This window comes from Carassius carassius, chromosome 34 (genome assembly GCF_963082965.1).
Source record: "Carassius carassius chromosome 34, fCarCar2.1, whole genome shotgun sequence".
NCBI classification, from domain to species: Eukaryota; Metazoa; Chordata; class Actinopteri; order Cypriniformes; family Cyprinidae; genus Carassius; species Carassius carassius.
Window position 1 is genome coordinate 7203412 of NC_081788.1, and position 17812 is coordinate 7221223.

The following is a 17812-nucleotide window of genomic DNA, read 5'->3' on the forward strand; positions in this document are numbered from 1 at the left end:
ATCTTTGTGGCTCACATTAGCTGTAGAGAAATTCTAAGCACTCACTTGTGATCAAGCTTACCTTGATTAGTTGCTCTGTATTTTTATGCATCGTTTTGAAATCCGGTGCATTTTTGTCTGCCTGAAAAAGATGAGAGTATTATTATTAGTATTAGTTTTACAGAATAGTCCTATGCGTAAGACTGTGCTGAATGAATCATATCTGTTATTTTGTATCATTGATATACTATTATAGTTATTTATCTTTTCTTTATTAGATTTAGCCTTCGAAAATAGCTGATTTGCTTCCATTTTAAATTGTCCTTCATAAAGAATGTACAGAAATACAGGCTTTTTAAATCTGTGCTATCAGAGCTCGACAGAGCAGGACTGTAATTAACATGAGTCATGCATAATGAGTCACAAAATTAGCTCAAATTTTTTGTTAATGTTTGGCTTATTAAAGCTAAAATTATAAAATGGCCTTCAGAAAGCTGGAATCCAACTAGGATTTTAACACCCACAAAGCTGAGACATCGCCAAGAACAAGAAAACTGTGCCAGAGAAATTCGGTTTGATCACAATGTTCAGAATCATGCCACAAGTTGATGATAAACTGCACTTTACATATACATGGACCCATAGAAATATGACATGAGAATTATGATAAAGCAAATTTTACCTTGACATACTCCAAAGTGAGCAGATCTTCCTCAGAATTGTCCAGAGTGGTGATAAGGTGAACTTTCTTGTCCTCAGAATCTTCACACAAACAAACAAATAACTTCTATTTGGAATTCAGAAAACATTTTAATATGCAGATTTGGCGCTCAAAAACATTCCTTATCATTATTATGCATAGTTGTGATTTTTTTATATTTTGTGGAAACCCAGATACATTTTTTCAGGATTCTTTGATGAATAGAAAATTCAGAAGAACAACACTGAGACATTTTCATGTCTCAATAAGTTCCTTATATGCTACTTATTAATAGTTAGTAAGGTAGTTATCTGGGGTAGGATTAAGGAATCGAGTTACACTTTATTTTAAAGGTCCAATTCTCACTTATTAACAAGTTGCTCATACGAATGCCTTATTCTGTATGACCATATTTTAGATTCCTCAAACCATTTTTTTTTTAAATAGAAATCTTTTGTAACATTATAAATGTCTTTACTGTCACTTTTGCACTCAATGCATCCTAGTATTCATTTCTGTCAAAACGTAGTGTAAACAGCAGACATCAAGATCACTGGGGTTAAAAGCCAGAGTTCAATGCACTTACCCAAGTACTCTGAACACTCGAGGCAGATCTCACGCAGGAAGGTGTACGAAGACATGTCAAAGGTGCGAAGTTTGAGTTCTGTCCCTAATCCATCAATGAACAGATGCAGAACGCTCACCTCCTCGCTGTCTGACAAGCGGCACAGCTGAATAGAAAGCTAGACGGGAACAAAGGAGGGAAAGTGTCACTGGGTGAAAAGAATGACTGGAGGAGCCTTGAAAATATTCTTACACACATCTGATATAATCTCTATAAGGAACGAAAAGCATAGTTTAAATAGAACTCGAAAGAATCAATTCTCTTGTATTATCAGACCTTGTTGATCTCAAATCTCAAGAGGAACTCGGTCATGTTCTTCTTGGGGTCTCTAAGCACCATGGACAGACGTTTATCAGAGGCTGAACCCTGCAGAGAGTCAGTGGAAGCCTCAAAGAACGGCAGATCCTCGATCGGTGAACTGGGGGCATCAAAGAACAGCTCCTCGTCTGGAAAAGACAAAGACAGCGTTTACTGATATTAGGCTATAGAGTAGAGCTCTCTCTGTGAATCTGTTTGTATGAAGGTGTGTGTGTCGGACCTGAGCCGTATATGATGGATGCACGCAGGTCGTCTATGGCTGGTCTTCGAGGTGTGTTCCCTCGTTTGGAGGGCTAATGAAAAAAAAATATATATATAATAATAATAATAATAATACACACATCTGCAAGAGAAAAACAACTCTCAACATCATTCGTAGATAAATGTAAGCAAAATGGAAATATGTCCAAACATATCAGGTCTAAACTGATTTGAATCAAAAGCTTGTCAATTTATTTGGGTTGATACTCTATCAAATGATGCAAATATCTGCTTTATCTTTATATTAATAAAACACCAACACCAACAGAAGCCACACCATTCACTTCTATTTATCCATAGTTTTTGTGTCTTTAAAAAAAAAAAAAATCACTAAAAGAAAGACTGGAAACTAAATTGGCCCTGGGATTTTAAGAAATGAAAGAATATAGTAATTTTTCAAATGAAGACCGGAAACACATTTTTTTAATTAGCTTTAATATTTGAGATTATAGGCATCGGATTATAACAGCAACCCCATGTCAGAATGGATAGTTATTGTTAATAAACTATTAAACATAATTTCCATAATTGAAATAAAAATAAGTACAAATATTAGATAAAAAAAACAAATTAACTGAAGAGAATAAAATTACAATTGAAACAAATTTACAGCTAAACAGAAATATAAAACAAAAAAACATAATGAAACTACTAAACCAGGAAATGTAAATAAAAAGCCAACTCGAAACATTAATAAATAGTATATTATTACATTGATAATGCTAAATGAACAATGAGAGCAGATTAAGTTTTACTTCCTAATAGCAACATTTTCAAAGTCTTCTTGTATATGGTTTATTTCAGCAATAGAATTATATTTATTATCCGTACCCATCATTTGCTGCATTAAATTGCATTATTTACAGATAAACAATTAAGAACCACAACAACAATAATATCTATATTTGGGTAACATTTTAGAATAAGATTAATTAGTTAACATTAGTTAACTACTTTAGTTAACATGAACTGAGCATGAACAATCCTTCTACAGCATTTATTAATCTTAGTTAATGTTAATTTCAACATTTACTAATGTATCATTCAAATCAAAAGCTGTGCTTGTTAACGTTAGTTAATGCACTGTGAATTACCTGAATAACTGTTTTTTTATTAACTACCATTAACAAAGATTAATAAATACTGAAATAAATGTATTGTTCATTGTTTGTTCATGTTCATTAATCCATTAACTAACATTAGTAACTAATGGAACCTTATTCTAAAGTGTTACCTATATTTGTCAGGGAAGACACACTCTTTTAATTACCTTGGGTGTTACATGTGGCGCTCTAGTCTGGGGCACCAGACGACTCTCAGGAAGGGGAATGCTGCTGAGCAACGCCAGGACGCCACGCACTTTATCATCAGAGATCCGCAGAGACAGAAGAGGGAGCTCACCGTAAATCTTAAACCTGAATAGAAAAAAAATACAAAAACATTAGGTACAAATATGTCAGTGCATGCATAATGTGTGATGCACATAACGGTTCAATCACGTGCACACCAGACAGGGATATTCCTGCTTACTTGGGCATCCGTGAGTCTGTCACCACCATGGCTCTGCTGAAGACCACCTTCAGGTCCACAGGCTCCAGGATGTGAAACGCAGACTGTCTGAGCAGACGAGCCTGCTTCCAGTCACCACCTGATAACACACGCAGCATGTGTAAAGCCCTGTAAACTCTGCATCGTGTCAATCACTGTGCAAGGCTGCGCACCTGCTTTGGTGTAGAGGAACTGTAAACTGCTGAGCTGGACATCGAAGCTGTCGTAAGCTCGAGACATGATGTCCTCTATAGTGCTGCTGCCCGCGGACAGCTGAGGCAGGTCGGCTCTGCTCTGACTGGACATCTACACACAACAAACACACACTTTTAGCCAGTTAAGTATTATCATCCCCTCATTAGAATATAAAGGCAGCCATATATTTTCATATATAAAACATTTATAGGCTGCAATAAATAAGTATTTAACGTGATACTATAAATGAAATAATATAAAAAATAAACTAGATGTAGATATGCTATTTTTGTATTTTTAAAAGCCACTGTAGTTTTTAGATAATGAGCTAACTTTGAAAGTTCCTAAAAAGAAAGTATTTTTTAAGTATTTGTCACGTCATAGGGTGCTGGACCAAGTTTGAAAAGCTCTCTTTTGCCAACTTTGAACACCAAGCTTTGGTAGTTTGCAGGATTTTTTTCTTTTTCTTAAATGGTTTAAAAATAAGTATGACTCATTAGGGAGTAAATTCCCAAGGAACAAGGAATTCACATTTCTTTCGATCACTCTGTTTTGTTTTGCCTGATATAAATTATATGAAGCACTTCACTGAAACCTACCTTACTAAAACTTCCATGTCAAAAATTATGATTATGATCTAAAAAAAAATATATATAAAGAAAAATGTGCACTGACAGCGAGATGTTTTTACCTGGAAATGACCCAAATCCAGAATGGCAAGATTATGTTTGGGGTCATAAAAGCCGTTTTCTGGTACAATAACATATGAAGCCATGAGGTTTATCTTCAGATCCAGAACCTTCTGAGTCTCAATGACATACATGAGTCCTGTGGATAATGAATAATACTGTTTTAGTACAAGCTACTATTCTAGAACCACACAATTCCCATACAAAAATATATTAAAATTACATTATTTTATTATAAAAGTTGTAGGAAATATGTTATACTTCTTTTTTTTTTTTCAAGTCTGATTCACGTTGCGCCGCCAACTTAGGAAAGGAAAGCATCTATCAAACAAATACAAGTCTTGTGAATCCTCACAAACCTGTGGAGGTCTTGTCTCTGAACTGCTCCAGCTTCATGAGGGTGGCGTTGGTCAGTTCATCCAGCTGCAGGTCTTTTGGGGGCATGAAGAAAGCTGACATACTGTTCACGGTCATCTACAAAAAGAACAAACCACACTTAACATACTGAATACATTATATATACACATTAAAAAAAAAAAAAATACTTTTATGCGTGTTATGTACCCATTAACCAACACCAGATTGCATCACATGCAAATGTGTTGTTAAATTATTGAAATATTAATATATTATACAAAAAAAATTTTTTTTTTGTTGTTTTTTCCCTGTCAGAGAGATGCTCCCTCACACTCACAGCGTCATAGATGATCTCCAGTGCCTGGGACTCGATGTGGAGTCTCTGGTCTGCTTTTGCATCCAGTGGGTTCGTCTCAAACATGAGGTCTAGTAAAGCCAAATCTTTCATCCCGACCACGTGACGTGGAGACAGCAGGATGGGGGCTGACTTGCCTCGTGGGAGACCCGACACTTCGAACGATGACAGCTGAGCAGAGATCCTGAAGAGTAAAACATTATGTCATACAACAGCATGCTCTGGCTTACAGGAGGTCTGCCGAACAAAAATGATCATTACACTAATGTCCTTACAGAGGAGGTCAATGTGGCAATACATTGTGGTGGGTTAAAAAGCCAAATGTGCAAATGTGTTTTCTCCTTGTTCCACAATTGAGGAACAAGTTAAAAGTATTTATCAACAGCAAGTGTGACACTGAGATGTATCGAACACAGAAAATCCCTTCAAATTAGTGGACTTGAGAAGAGAACGCAGTACTTTATAGCTTGGGCCGCAGGTCTCTGAGTCAGCATGGCTTTCAGATCAATGACGGACAGTTTGATGATCTCCGGCTTCTCTCGGCTCTCTTTGATTGACAGACTCAGGCGATTAAGCTGGAAGTGTATCTTCATATTTTCAAACTGCAAACAAAAATATTAGTCAGGGGCGTGATGCTTTACATGAGCTTAAGATGTGTAATTTCAGTGGACTGGAACGTCCTGCTTATACAAGAAAGATAAAACTAGTTATACTGTTCATAAATTTGGGATCTTTAAGGGGATCAATAATTGATTATTGGTGACAGTAACAACATTTATGATGCCACAGATGATTTTTATTTGAAATAAATGCTGCTGTTCTTAACTTTCTTTTCATCAAGAATCCAAGGATTTTGATGCAAGTCAAGTTGGGGAATATATCTTGCATAAACACTTATGAAAAATCTATGAACGAAACTATAAACTTCTAAAAACTGGATTTCTATATATGATGATTGTTTGTCACTAACATTTTTTGGCAGGTTAGGATTGACGGCTGTCTCGCTGTATCCAATGGCAGCGTATAGTTTGGCTTTCTCCGCTGGAGTCATTAGCTCATCAAAACCTGAGAGAAAGAGATGAAGTGGAATATTTAAATATTACAATGAGCTGAAAGATCTTTCCGCAGAATTCTAGAGCTCAGATTCTCTGTAGGAATAAACAGATCCAGAGTGCAGACAAACCTCCCGTTTTGACATCTTTGGTTGGTGTGTCACTTTCTCCAGACCAGCCCCACATCCAGCCGAACCAGCCCTGTGACTGTTCCTCCTCCACCTCCACCCCAGGACGGTATATCCTGAGCCCCGTCTTTGAGGCCTACAACACCAGCGACAGAATACACAAGAGTAAAACCCAACACCTTTATGTTGCTAGCTTCATACTCCACCAGCTGAACTACAGGAACACATTTCTTGTGATATGAGTCATAGGCCACATTGTATTGAGGGTTCAAATGATCTATAAAATGTTGTACAAGCCAAATGTGACTGTGAGAGAGAGAGTACATCACCTCCATCTCAGCCTGCTGTCTCGCCATTGTGATGTTGAATATATCCAGGGTTCTTTCAGTCTCCTAAAGAGTGAACAAAATGCATCATTCAGCAGAGGCTCAGTCTTTTTTCAGAACAGCAGTGATATGCTCATCTTGAAGGTGTATTGTTTTATGTATTGCACACTCATGTCATCCCAAACCCACATGCTGCTATTTCTTCAATACAAAAGGAAAATTATTTGTAAAGTCTTCATGCAACTCTTGCCAGTTCACAAAAACACGGTTCACAGTGACCACAGCTGACAAACTCCAAAAAAGACAAGCAAAACAAAAACAGCCGTTTGCTGGTTCACAAAGACTCAAACTCCAAAACAAACCAAAAAATAAGAAAAAAAAAGACACGTTTGCCGGTTCACAAAGACTCAAACTCCAAAACAAACCAAAAAATAAGAAAAAAAAGCCATGTTTGCCGGTTCACAAAGACTCAAACTCCAAAACAAACAAAAAAATAAGAAAAAAAGCCACGTTTGCCGGTTCACAAAGACTCAAACTCCAAAACAAACTAGGGATGCACCGAATATTCGGCCACCGAAAATTTTCATGGCATTTTCGGTTTTCGGCCGATAGACTTATCACCGAAACAACACGGCCGAAATGTTGTGATGACGCAAACAGAAACCGCGACCTGCACGTGCATAGCGCAGACCACGAGCTCCCCGCGACATTAGTGATGGGATTTATGGCTCTTTGAGGGGATCCGGATCTTTCTTTTGGCTCTTTTTAAATATTTAGTCAGTTTTAAGAAGCCAGCTTGGGGGCATCTCAGTTTATCCTGGAAATAATCACTGGGAGGAATGATGAGGTGAGATTTGTAGCCAAATAATTAAAACTCAGATATCACACACCAATATCTGAGTTTGAATTATTCTGAAATATTGATTATTACCTCATTTGTCATGTGTGGACTATATTCCATAGGGTTGCACAAATCCCTCTGCTTAGACAGTGACATCACTATTTTGGATTTACCTTTAGTACAAAGTGTGTGTGTGTGTGTGTGTGTGTGTGTGTGTGTGTGTGTGTGTGTGTGTGTGTGTGTGTGTAAAGCTACGTTGAAATGTTATTCATACAATACCTACTCACAAATAAACATCAAAAACAAAGCCAGCTGCAATGAATTTCTGTGCAAAACAGCTTTTACTACAAACACTTCCACACAAGAACATTGTTATCACACAAGAACATTTTGATAGAAAACTAAAAATATTTAAAGTAGATAAAATTCTAATAAATAAAATGGAAATGTCTACATACTACTGTAAACTTTGCAAATAGGACATCAGCCCCTTCAAGTCAATGAACAATAACAAAGTGGGCTGCAATGAATGTCTGTGACAGCTGACAATGACAGAGGCACGCAGGGTTTTTTTTTCCACTGGAGTCCTACTCACGTGAAGGATGCGTGCACAACTAATAACTAATAACATAACGCTATAAAGGGTTGGCCTGCGCTGGGTGCGCCCCTCCCCCTATAACTGTTCTTTCTCGCGGAGGAGCTCATTTGTGTGCATCTGTGTGAAACACGCATAGGAAAAAAGAACGACAGAAAGAACGGCTCCCCTCCAGCCGCGACTCGGCTCCCATCGTTCATGTTTATGAGCCGTTCAAAAGAATCGGTTCGTTCGCGAACGTCACAACTCTACGCGACATTCAATTCACACCTGTGAGAACACTCTCTCTCTTCTTATTCCTTTATTCGCAGCACTAAAGCGTCTCCTAACAAAGAGATTAAGACGGAACACGAAGTGAAAACAAAGAAAAGTAGAGTCTGTTAGCACACGTCTCATTGAGATCTTTTCAGATCCTCTGCACTTCATCGCGAATGTGCTTGATCCGCGTTATAAAGACCATTACTTGGATGCGGAAATAAGGCAGCGCGCACGAGAAATGATCCAGGCCGCGCTGGATGCGGAGAACCCGCGTGGAGACGGAGAAGCTCCAAGCGCAGGAGACTGAGATCAGAACGCAGAAAAAAAAGACTCGTGTCTGCACCAGATGAGAGGCATGCACCCTCGGTGTCTGATATGTTCAGTGAAGTTCTGCAAGAAAGTGCCTCAAATAATAATAATACGTTGGCTATTTTGTTCTTAGGCTACTATATATGTGACATTATATATATACACACACACACACACACACACACACACACAAATGCATACATAATATCAGATTGTAGCCATTTTTCTGCTAGATTTCTGCTTTAATTTGATAAAAATGTTTATTTATGCCCTGGGCCTATTTAAATACACTCTCTCAAATATTTCTCAAATGTCAGGCAGATGACAACCTCAACTGCTCAACAGCTAGATGGTTATCTGTCTGAAGTCCCCATCCCCAGAAGTGATAACAGTCTTGCCTACTGGAGAAGTAATGCACTTTCTAGTCCTACAGAGAAAAATTTCAAATGCACTTCACCTAAATGCACTTTGTTTTTATGAGAGAACAGTTCATTTTAAAACCTTTCTGCAGGCCAGTAGGCCTGTACATTATTATTTAATATACACATGAGTGGGATAAATTTTTAGTTTGAATTTTATTTTAATACTGTGCATTGTTTTTTTTAAATAATTTATGTAATTGTAATTATCTTTGAAACTTTAATATTAATTGATGCAATTGCAATGTCTTAATTTTAGTAAAGTTAGTACACGGTCATAGCAATAAATGCAATGGTACTAATAATTGGCATAATTTCTTTCGGTGTTTCGGTTTCGGTTTTCGGCCTTGGTTTTCTCTTTTTCGGTTTCGGCCAAGAATTTTCATTTCGGTGCATCCCTAAAACAAACCAAAAGAAAAAGAAAAAAAAAGCCACGTTTGCCGGTTCACAAAGACTCAAACTCCAAAACAAACCAAAAAATAAGAAAAAAAGCCACGTTTGCCGGTTCACAAAGACTCAAACTCCAAAACAAACCCAAAAAAAGAAAAAAAGCCACGTTTGCCGGTTCACAAAGACTCAAACTCCAAAACAAACCAAAAAAAGAAAAAAGCCACGTTTGCCGGTTCACAAAGACTCAAACTCCAAAACAAACCAAAAAAATAAATAAATAAAAAGCCACGTTTGCCGGTTCACAAAGACTCAAACTCCAAAACAAACCAAAAAAAAGAAAAAAAGCCACGTTTGCCGGTTCACAAAGACTCAAACTCCAAAACAAACCAAAAAAAGAAAAAAAGGCACGTTTGCCGGTTCACAAAGACTCAAACTCCAAAACAAACCAAAAAAAAAAAGAAAAAAAAAGCCATGTTTGCCGGTTCACAAAGACTCAAACTCCAAAACAAACCAAGAAAAAAAAAAAGCCACGTTTGCCGGTTCACAAAGACTCAAACTCCAAAACAAACCAAAAAATAAGAAAAAAAAGCCACGTTTGCCAGTTCACAAAGACTCAAACTCCAAAACAAACCAAAAAAAAAGCCATGTTTGCTGGTTCACAAAGACTCAAACTCCAAAACAAACCAAAAAAAAGCCATGTTTGCCGGTTCACAAAGACTCAAACTCCAAAACAAACCAAAAAAAAAGAAAAAAAGCCACGTTTGCCGGTTCACAAAGACTCAAACTCCAAAACAAACCAAAAAAAGCCACGTTTGCCGGTTCACAAAGACTCAAACTCCAAAACAAACCAAAAAATAAGAAAAAAAGCCACGTTTGCCGGTTCACAAAGACTCAAACTCCAAAACAAACCAAAAAAAAGCCACGTTTGCCGGTTCACAAAGACTCAAACTCCAAAACAAACCAAAAAATAAGAAAAAAAAAGCCACGTTTGCCGGTTCACAAAGACTCAAACTCCAAAACAAACCAAAAAAAAGCCACGTTTGCCGGTTCACAAAGACTCAAACTCCAAAACAAACCAAAAAATAAGAAAAAAAAGCCACGTTTGCCGGTTCACAAAGACTCAAACTCCAAAACAAACAAAAAAAAAGCCACGTTTGCCGGTTCACAAAGACTCAAACTCCAAAAAACAAACAAACAGAAAAAATTACAAATCCAAAATAAAACCACAGTCATCTTTGGCAGTTCACAGAGTTCATAGTGACCCCGGCTGTAAAACTCCAAAAAAACACAACATATAGGTTTGGATCGACATGAGAGTGAGCATGCTCAGTGCTCACCTCAAGCTCCTTCAGCAGACTCTCTGCAGGCTTCTTACTGGTGATTTTGTTCTTATAGAGCTCTCTGTACTTTTTCACATGTTGCCGATGGTGACGGATGCGTTGCCATGACCACATGTGAAGGCGGGGCTTTACATTGACCTCCAAAACACATGTGATCACATATTGCCACCTATGACAACCAACAAAAAGTAAGAACAGAGCATCCTGAAAATAAACAACAAAGGGAATCAGTCAAGAGCTCAATCTTGAAATGCACTTACCACTGACGCGCATTAGTGTGAACTGCCACATCTGGACGATATTTCCTGTATGGGAGGTTACGAGTCATCATATCCACCGACCCCAACAGCTCCAGGATGCTGATGTACTAGAAAACAACAAAAAGTCAACTCACATACAAGCTATTATTACATTTAAAATGCGACAATGAACTGCACAAAACTAAATGGATGTCTTCCTCACCTGTGGATGGCTGAGTTCAACAGCCACCTCAGGGAGGTTGACCACTAGATCCACTTTTGGTGAGGAGAAGTCCACATCAGAGCGAGGATTCATGCGCAGCTTGGCGTTGGCAGATATTGGACGAAAGACTAAAGCAAAAACACACAAAAACCAAGTTGGTTTGCGTTTCATAGAGAAAACACATGAAGTGAACCAATTGTGAACCAATTAAAGCTTGAACTCACTGAAATGATAATCTTGAGGGATAGCGCTCTGGGTGGCTACACTGTGCTTCAGGTATCGCTATAAAAAAGAAACAAACTATGAAAATGTGCTATTTCTTTTCCTTAGACTAAAAGTTTAATAAAACCTGAAGACCCTACCAGAGCCTCCTCAGGGTTGTGGTTGGAGTAGAGCTCTGAATTCACATTCCAGTACGCAAACAGATTGTCCAGACGTACAAGCTAAATGATGCAACAAGCAGAATTAACTAGTGAATAACAGCGGTTCATTTGGCTACTCATAATGGTGAAAGGGAAAAAGTCGTGTTCTGACCTTGAAAAACAGCTTGGCTTTCTCATCCAGAAGACATGGCTTCCAATTCTCATCAGCTGTCTAGAAAATTGAAATAAAAATGTTATGAAAAAAAAACACTAAAAAAAAAAAAAAACAAGGTTGCATTGCTTAGCCACGCTTCGTATCAGCAACATTTCACTTTGTACAGATGATTTGATTACAGTGATTTGAGCAGAGATTTCATTTCTATCAGGGCGAATCACACAAAAACACAGCTAGGTCATACTTCACCCCAAATTCAAAAGGAAAAACAAAATTTTGTTTCCATAGAATAACATATTAAATGTAAATACATTTTATGATAATATAAAAAAAAAATCATAAGTTTACATGTAAAACAATCATCAAGAAAAATACACTTAGAGAATTGTTAATTGAATATTATATACATATATTTTCTTGACACTTTTTTTATTGTTTATTATAAGTTTTATATTATTAAATATATTACATTTATATTAATATGGTTTATATTAAATTATATTTTAATTTTTATGCAAAATCTAATTTTTGACTTGATTTTAGTGTGATAAATAAAAAGATGTTGTTATGAGATTCAACTAACAAAGGTTGGCATGATATTACTGGCACACCTGGAGGCTGAGGTTCTGCAGGGACACTCCGAAGGAGAGCGGAGCATCGGGATTGGTGACCTGAATGTGTGTAATATTCATGGTTAACATGGAAGAAAATTAACATCTATACCAGGTTTCAGTATATAAAAGCTGTAAGCTCAAGAACATCAATGCCCAAAGTACTCACATCATCCTCATAGCGGACGTGTATGTTGGAGATCTTCACCTGCAGGTTTTTGATCACCTGTGTAAACAGTTTCTCCACAAACGTGTCCTGCTTCTCTGCCTTTGGATTCTCTGAATACAAGAACACGAATGCAAAGTCACAAACTTACCTTTCTCTATGTAAAACCAAAGTGAGCTCAAATGATTTACTGCACCTTTTTCTGCTGCTTTCTGTTTGGTCTCCTCGATCCGCTGCAGCTCCCTCTGCTGAGCTTCCTGCAGCTGTCTCTCCTCCTTCTCTGCGTCATACTTTATACCTGCGTTAACAGAGACGCAAGAAGTCAAATCATGCATGCAGTGATATTGCATTAACGTGTGTCACACTTCATGCAATACTCACTATACCTGATGATACAATACAAATGCTAATAATACATCATATCATGAGGATATATGATTGTGCTCGCCACTGTGATTCTCAACAGAGGTCTATAAGGCATTATGTTTCTTGCTTTGGAACAATATTAACTTAAAATGAACTTAATTCAACTAAACTATAATCCAATAAGGATTGATTTTTATAATCCTAAACCCAAGAAGAACCAACCGTAAGAATAAAATATGGTTAAGTCTGCATGATTCAGGCACCATGTAATGCAGCCTCGGTTCAAAAATACAGTAATATTGTGAAATATGATCATTTATTTTAATATATCTTAAAATGTTATTTATTCCTAATAATATTTGAGTACCAATAATAATTGAGTAGAAAATCAGCATATTAGAATGATTTCTGAAGGAGCAATGATGCAGAAAATACAGCTTTGCATAAAATATGTATTAAGAAAAAATTATTGTACTAATATTTCACAAAATTACTGTTCACTGGATTTCTGTAGCATTATTCCAAATGCTAAACTGGGATTGTTTTATGTCTTTTTCAAGTATCAGTTCTTACTAGCAGTGGGCACGATGAGCAGGAAAACTTCATCCAGCGTGGCCTCCACAGACTGAGTGTACAGGTTCTTCCAAGGGATCTTCAACTCCAAACGTCCTGACAAAAGACAGACATATTCACTGAAGGAGCTCAAGTTATAATTAATGCCGTGAAAGTGCAGACTGGTTTTATAAAGCACCACGAAAATACTGAAGTCAACAGCCGTGATAGAGCAGTTGAACACTTACCTATGTGTCCCGCTCGGACTTTGAAAGGGATGTCCAGTTGACCCTGTTTCAGAAATAAACCTCACATTAAAGAACAAGCCAAGGAAGCACAGCTTCACAGAGCATTAGAAGAAGTGGTAGCACTTTATTTTACAGTCCTGTTTCTCATGTACATACTTGGTACTTATTATAGTAATTACAATAACTATGTAATAACTAGGTACTAACCCTGAACCTACCCCTAAACCTAACCCTACCCCATGTAGTTACCTTGTATTATCAGAACTTTCTTAGATAAATACACTGTAAGTACACTATAAGTACATGTTAGTACACGTACTGTAAAATAAAGTGCAACCGAAGTAGTAATGACTCGATTTACTGATCAACCAAAAGACAGTACATGTCTAACATGAAACGTAAGGCAACATACCAAGGCATTTTCTTTTATCTCAAGGTTTCTTAATATGGCATCACCTGCAAAAGAAACGTTGACACATATTACATAGCCCTGAATATTGTCTAAAATAATTCATATCTTCCTTTTTTCTTGTGTTGTTGATGAATTTAGCATTGACTACAATGAATGAATGAAGTGAGACTACAGCAGTAATTCTCATCAGCCGAGCCCCTGCTTTTTTTTTTTACTTCTTTTTAAACTTTTTTGCATTAACAGAAACTGAAAGTGTCTTAAATAGCTAAATAAACGACCTAAATTAAATCGTGCTTGATTGGGAAAAAAACTCTTCTTGATTAAGCATTTTAAGTGAGATAAATTAAGTTGAGTTAATATAACTACTATATTATAATATCTGCCCTTGTAAATTTGCTGAGGCCCCGGGTCCCTAGTTAAGGGCCACTGGACTATAGAATGGTTTCAAAATGATTTTAACATCCATTTATTGATTTTGATCAAAGTCAGAACATTTCACAATACTGTTGACATATTACATCATTAAAAATGAGGTGTTTTTACTAATCAGACCTACTTAGAGAAATTTTGGCAAATTGTGTAACTTAGTTTTCATAAATATCTAATGGTATTAACAAAAAGTAGTTATGCGGCAGTGAAAACATCAATGAGGAATATTTTATTTTAACCTATTCATTTTGGGAGAATATAGGCTAGTAGTTTGGTAACAATTTGCAATAAGGTTTCATATTTTAACATCAGGTAACTACAAATAATACTTAATAAATAATGTACTCAATTCAGTTCATGTTAGTTTTTAATATTTACTAATACATGATTAAATCAAAATTACCTGTTAATATTATTTAAGATCCATGTTTCATAATGGCTTTAAAATAAAGAGAAATTTTATGAAATGGTATTGCGTAACAAAATACTTTTGCTCTAATCTCTAATCAGTGTCAAAATAATTATCCTCTTGTTTTAAAAAACTCAAGACTCGTGTCTCGTGTCAAGAAGCAGTGAAACGCAGAAGTCTTCAGTGTCTCAGAGTGAAAGTGAAGCCCTCTTCAATCTTACACAGCAAGCAGTTCACCCGAAAGTGAAAACTGTCTCACCGGGTACTTTTATGGTAGTTTCTGGATTATTTATTTAGTTAACTATTATAGTAAAGAACCAGCTATAAGTTACACGTGAGACTGAACAGATGACATGTGGGATTGAACTCTTCAAGTCAATGTAATAAACTAACCGGGGAATATACCGGGGAATATACCGGGGAAGTCGTGGCCTAATGGTTAGAGTCGGACTCCCAATCGAAAGGTTGTGAGTTCGAGTCTCGGGCCGGCAGGAATTGTGGGTGGGGGGAGTGCATGTACAGTTCTCTCTCCAACTTCAATACCACGACTTAGGTGCCCTTGAGCAAGGCATCGAACCCCCAACTGCTCCCCGGGCGCCGCAGCATAAATGGCTGCCCACTGCTCCGGGTGTGTGTTCACAGTGTGTGTGTTCACTGCTCTGTGTGTGTGTGCATTTCGGATGGGTTAAATGCAGAGCACAAATTCTGAGTATGGGTCACCATACTTGGCTGAATGTCACTTCACTTCTTCACTTAATTCAGAGTAACAGATAACTAACTTCTATAGCTCACCATTTTCATTGTGCTAAATTCAATATCAATCTATTTAAACCAGCACATTATTCATGTAGTTTTGAGTTGGCTTTTAGTTAATGTTTACTGCCAACGCATGTTCAAATCTGTAACCGTTACTCAACGTCAAAACATGACTCTCTGACTGCAGCGTAAGCGTAACACACACACACAGAGAGAGAGAGAGAGAGAGAGAGAGAGAGAGAGAGAGAGAGAGAGAGAGAGAGAGAGAGAGAGAGAGAGAGAGAGAGAGAGAGAGAGAGAGAGATCAAACAGCACAGAGGCATCTGGGATTTGACACCTGGCACGTTTACCTCCCCAAATGCCGAGGCTGAGCTGCGAGCTGTCGAGGTTCACCACATAGTCCCCCAGAAACCGGTTCAAGACATCGACCACCACCGACTCAAACACCATCTTCGCGTCCTGCTCACACAACCGACAGCATGCTTTCCTTCGCCTGCGGTTCGTGTGCCACCTGAGGAAAGTGGTTGTATTTACTGACTGTCCCGTTTCCTGAAATAAACATCGCTGGAGGGACTGCGAGTCCCTCGCTACACCGCCCTCTGCTGCTGAACACGTGACGCTGCGTCACGGTGAATCACGTGCGCCTCGCCAGCCAATCGCGTAACGGCTCGCCGAGTTTTATGGCAAGCCAAAGTAGTCACTAACGTCTGCTCGGGCGTCTGATTGCATCTTGGCACGTCAAAAGCGTATGGAAAGCCGATTGGTTCACAATTCGTCATCAACCAGACGCCTGGTGTAGAGAAAACGCCGTATTTTACGGCGTTTAAGACAAAAAGACGCCGTAAAATACGGCGTTTTGTAGCACAGACGGCATAAACTACGGCGTTTAAACAGCAGAACCGCCGTTAACTTCGGCGTTTATTGATGCAATCCAAAACGCCGTTAATTTCGCCATTTGGCCATTCATAATACGCCGTAATTTACGGCGCTCCGTTTGACAAAGACTGCGTAAAAAACGGCGTTTTCTGTAATATTATAATCAGCCCCTCCTTTTATGCGCAGACCAGCCCCTTAGATGCAGTAGGCAGTCAGACATGAACAGTAGAATGTCGATGTGAATGGCGATCGACTTCAAGGATCCTGTTTTTTTTAACGTTATGTGGCCAATATTTGGACTTTTCATCATGTGATGTTTTTACTTTTTCACTGGGTAAACGTGTGTCTTTGTCGTCTTTTTCATATGTACACAAATGGTACAGTTTTATTATCATTTTGTGTAAGTTGGAGTGTGTCAAATCTAGTGATCATACGCTTAAGAGTGTCCGCTTCTGTAGTACCGTGGTCTGTGTTCCTTGCGACCATGAACTGCTTCTTTAGAGACGGGAGTTCGAATCTGGGGTCCGATGTTCTTTTCACTCTTCTTTGTTTGTTGTGTATTAGAATGTATTTTAAGTTTTGGAGAAACTGCCCTTTCTGCAAATAACAGGAAGAACAGGACATTTTATTATTCAACAGCCTTTGCGAATCAGTTGAACGAAGCTGTGGCGTCGGTTTTTATTGTTCATTAAACTTGACTTCCCATGTGAAAGCGATTGTTTTGCTTGTTTAGGTATAGGCTTGCTTGCAGTAGCCTATGCCTTGAGTACAATATGAGGATCTGCACGCTGTTACTGCAAGAGGGATCATAGACATACACGGATTTAAATTTATTTTAATGTCATGGTTTTTATTGTAGCGGAATGTTTATCAGGATTAATCAATCTGTCTACATATATGCTACCCAATAACTGCGCTCAGATCCAGAGAATCTGACTCGTTTAAGATGATCATATCAAAATAAACAGTTATTTTAAACCGGCTCTGGCCTTGGAATATTTCTTTGTTTGATTGACTCAAATTTGTAGTAACACCAAATCGAAATAAGAACAAAAAGAAATAAAGAGAAATGACAACGCGGTTTGTATTATTATTATTATTAGCCTGTTGTTATTATTATTATTATTATTATTATTATTATTATTTCGTTTTGTTCGAGAAACGGATATTTTTTTTATCTATGAGTAAAATAATAATAAAAAAGCTTATGCCATTGTGCGTGGGCGGCCCTAAAAGGAACCTTTTCAAGTCTATGTCTTTCCCATCACGCAGGATAAGAGTTGATCTGATGTGCCGCTCAATA

General features: G+C 37.7%; 1 protein-coding gene across 2 annotated transcripts in view; it reads right to left on the reverse strand.

Annotated features, from left to right (window-relative positions):
- LOC132115403 (intermembrane lipid transfer protein VPS13A-like) overlaps window positions 1-16233 on the reverse strand; it is a 51933-nt gene extending 35700 nt beyond the window's left edge. For both annotated transcript variants that reach the window (XM_059523860.1, XM_059523859.1), the window contains exons 1-28: window positions 15984-16233; window positions 14040-14083; window positions 13628-13670; window positions 13401-13496; window positions 12658-12759; window positions 12465-12574; window positions 12296-12355; window positions 11682-11741; window positions 11510-11590; window positions 11372-11429; window positions 11148-11275; window positions 10946-11052; window positions 10683-10854; window positions 6537-6599; window positions 6211-6343; window positions 5998-6092; window positions 5487-5629; window positions 5010-5211; window positions 4675-4789; window positions 4318-4454; window positions 3605-3737; window positions 3414-3531; window positions 3154-3298; window positions 1843-1915; window positions 1581-1750; window positions 1266-1422; window positions 662-741; window positions 62-121 (exon numbers count right to left, since the gene is read on the reverse strand). In XM_059523860.1, coding sequence (XP_059379843.1) covers window positions 62-121; window positions 662-741; window positions 1266-1422; window positions 1581-1750; window positions 1843-1915; window positions 3154-3298; window positions 3414-3531; window positions 3605-3737; window positions 4318-4454; window positions 4675-4789; window positions 5010-5211; window positions 5487-5629; window positions 5998-6092; window positions 6211-6343; window positions 6537-6599; window positions 10683-10854; window positions 10946-11052; window positions 11148-11275; window positions 11372-11429; window positions 11510-11590; window positions 11682-11741; window positions 12296-12355; window positions 12465-12574; window positions 12658-12759; window positions 13401-13496; window positions 13628-13670; window positions 14040-14083; window positions 15984-16083 — 2985 coding nt within the window. In that variant the 5' untranslated portion in view covers window positions 16084-16233. The remainder of the gene's footprint in view (window positions 1-61; window positions 122-661; window positions 742-1265; window positions 1423-1580; window positions 1751-1842; window positions 1916-3153; window positions 3299-3413; window positions 3532-3604; window positions 3738-4317; window positions 4455-4674; window positions 4790-5009; window positions 5212-5486; window positions 5630-5997; window positions 6093-6210; window positions 6344-6536; window positions 6600-10682; window positions 10855-10945; window positions 11053-11147; window positions 11276-11371; window positions 11430-11509; window positions 11591-11681; window positions 11742-12295; window positions 12356-12464; window positions 12575-12657; window positions 12760-13400; window positions 13497-13627; window positions 13671-14039; window positions 14084-15983) is intronic.
- Window positions 16234-17812: the final 1579 nt, after the last annotated feature.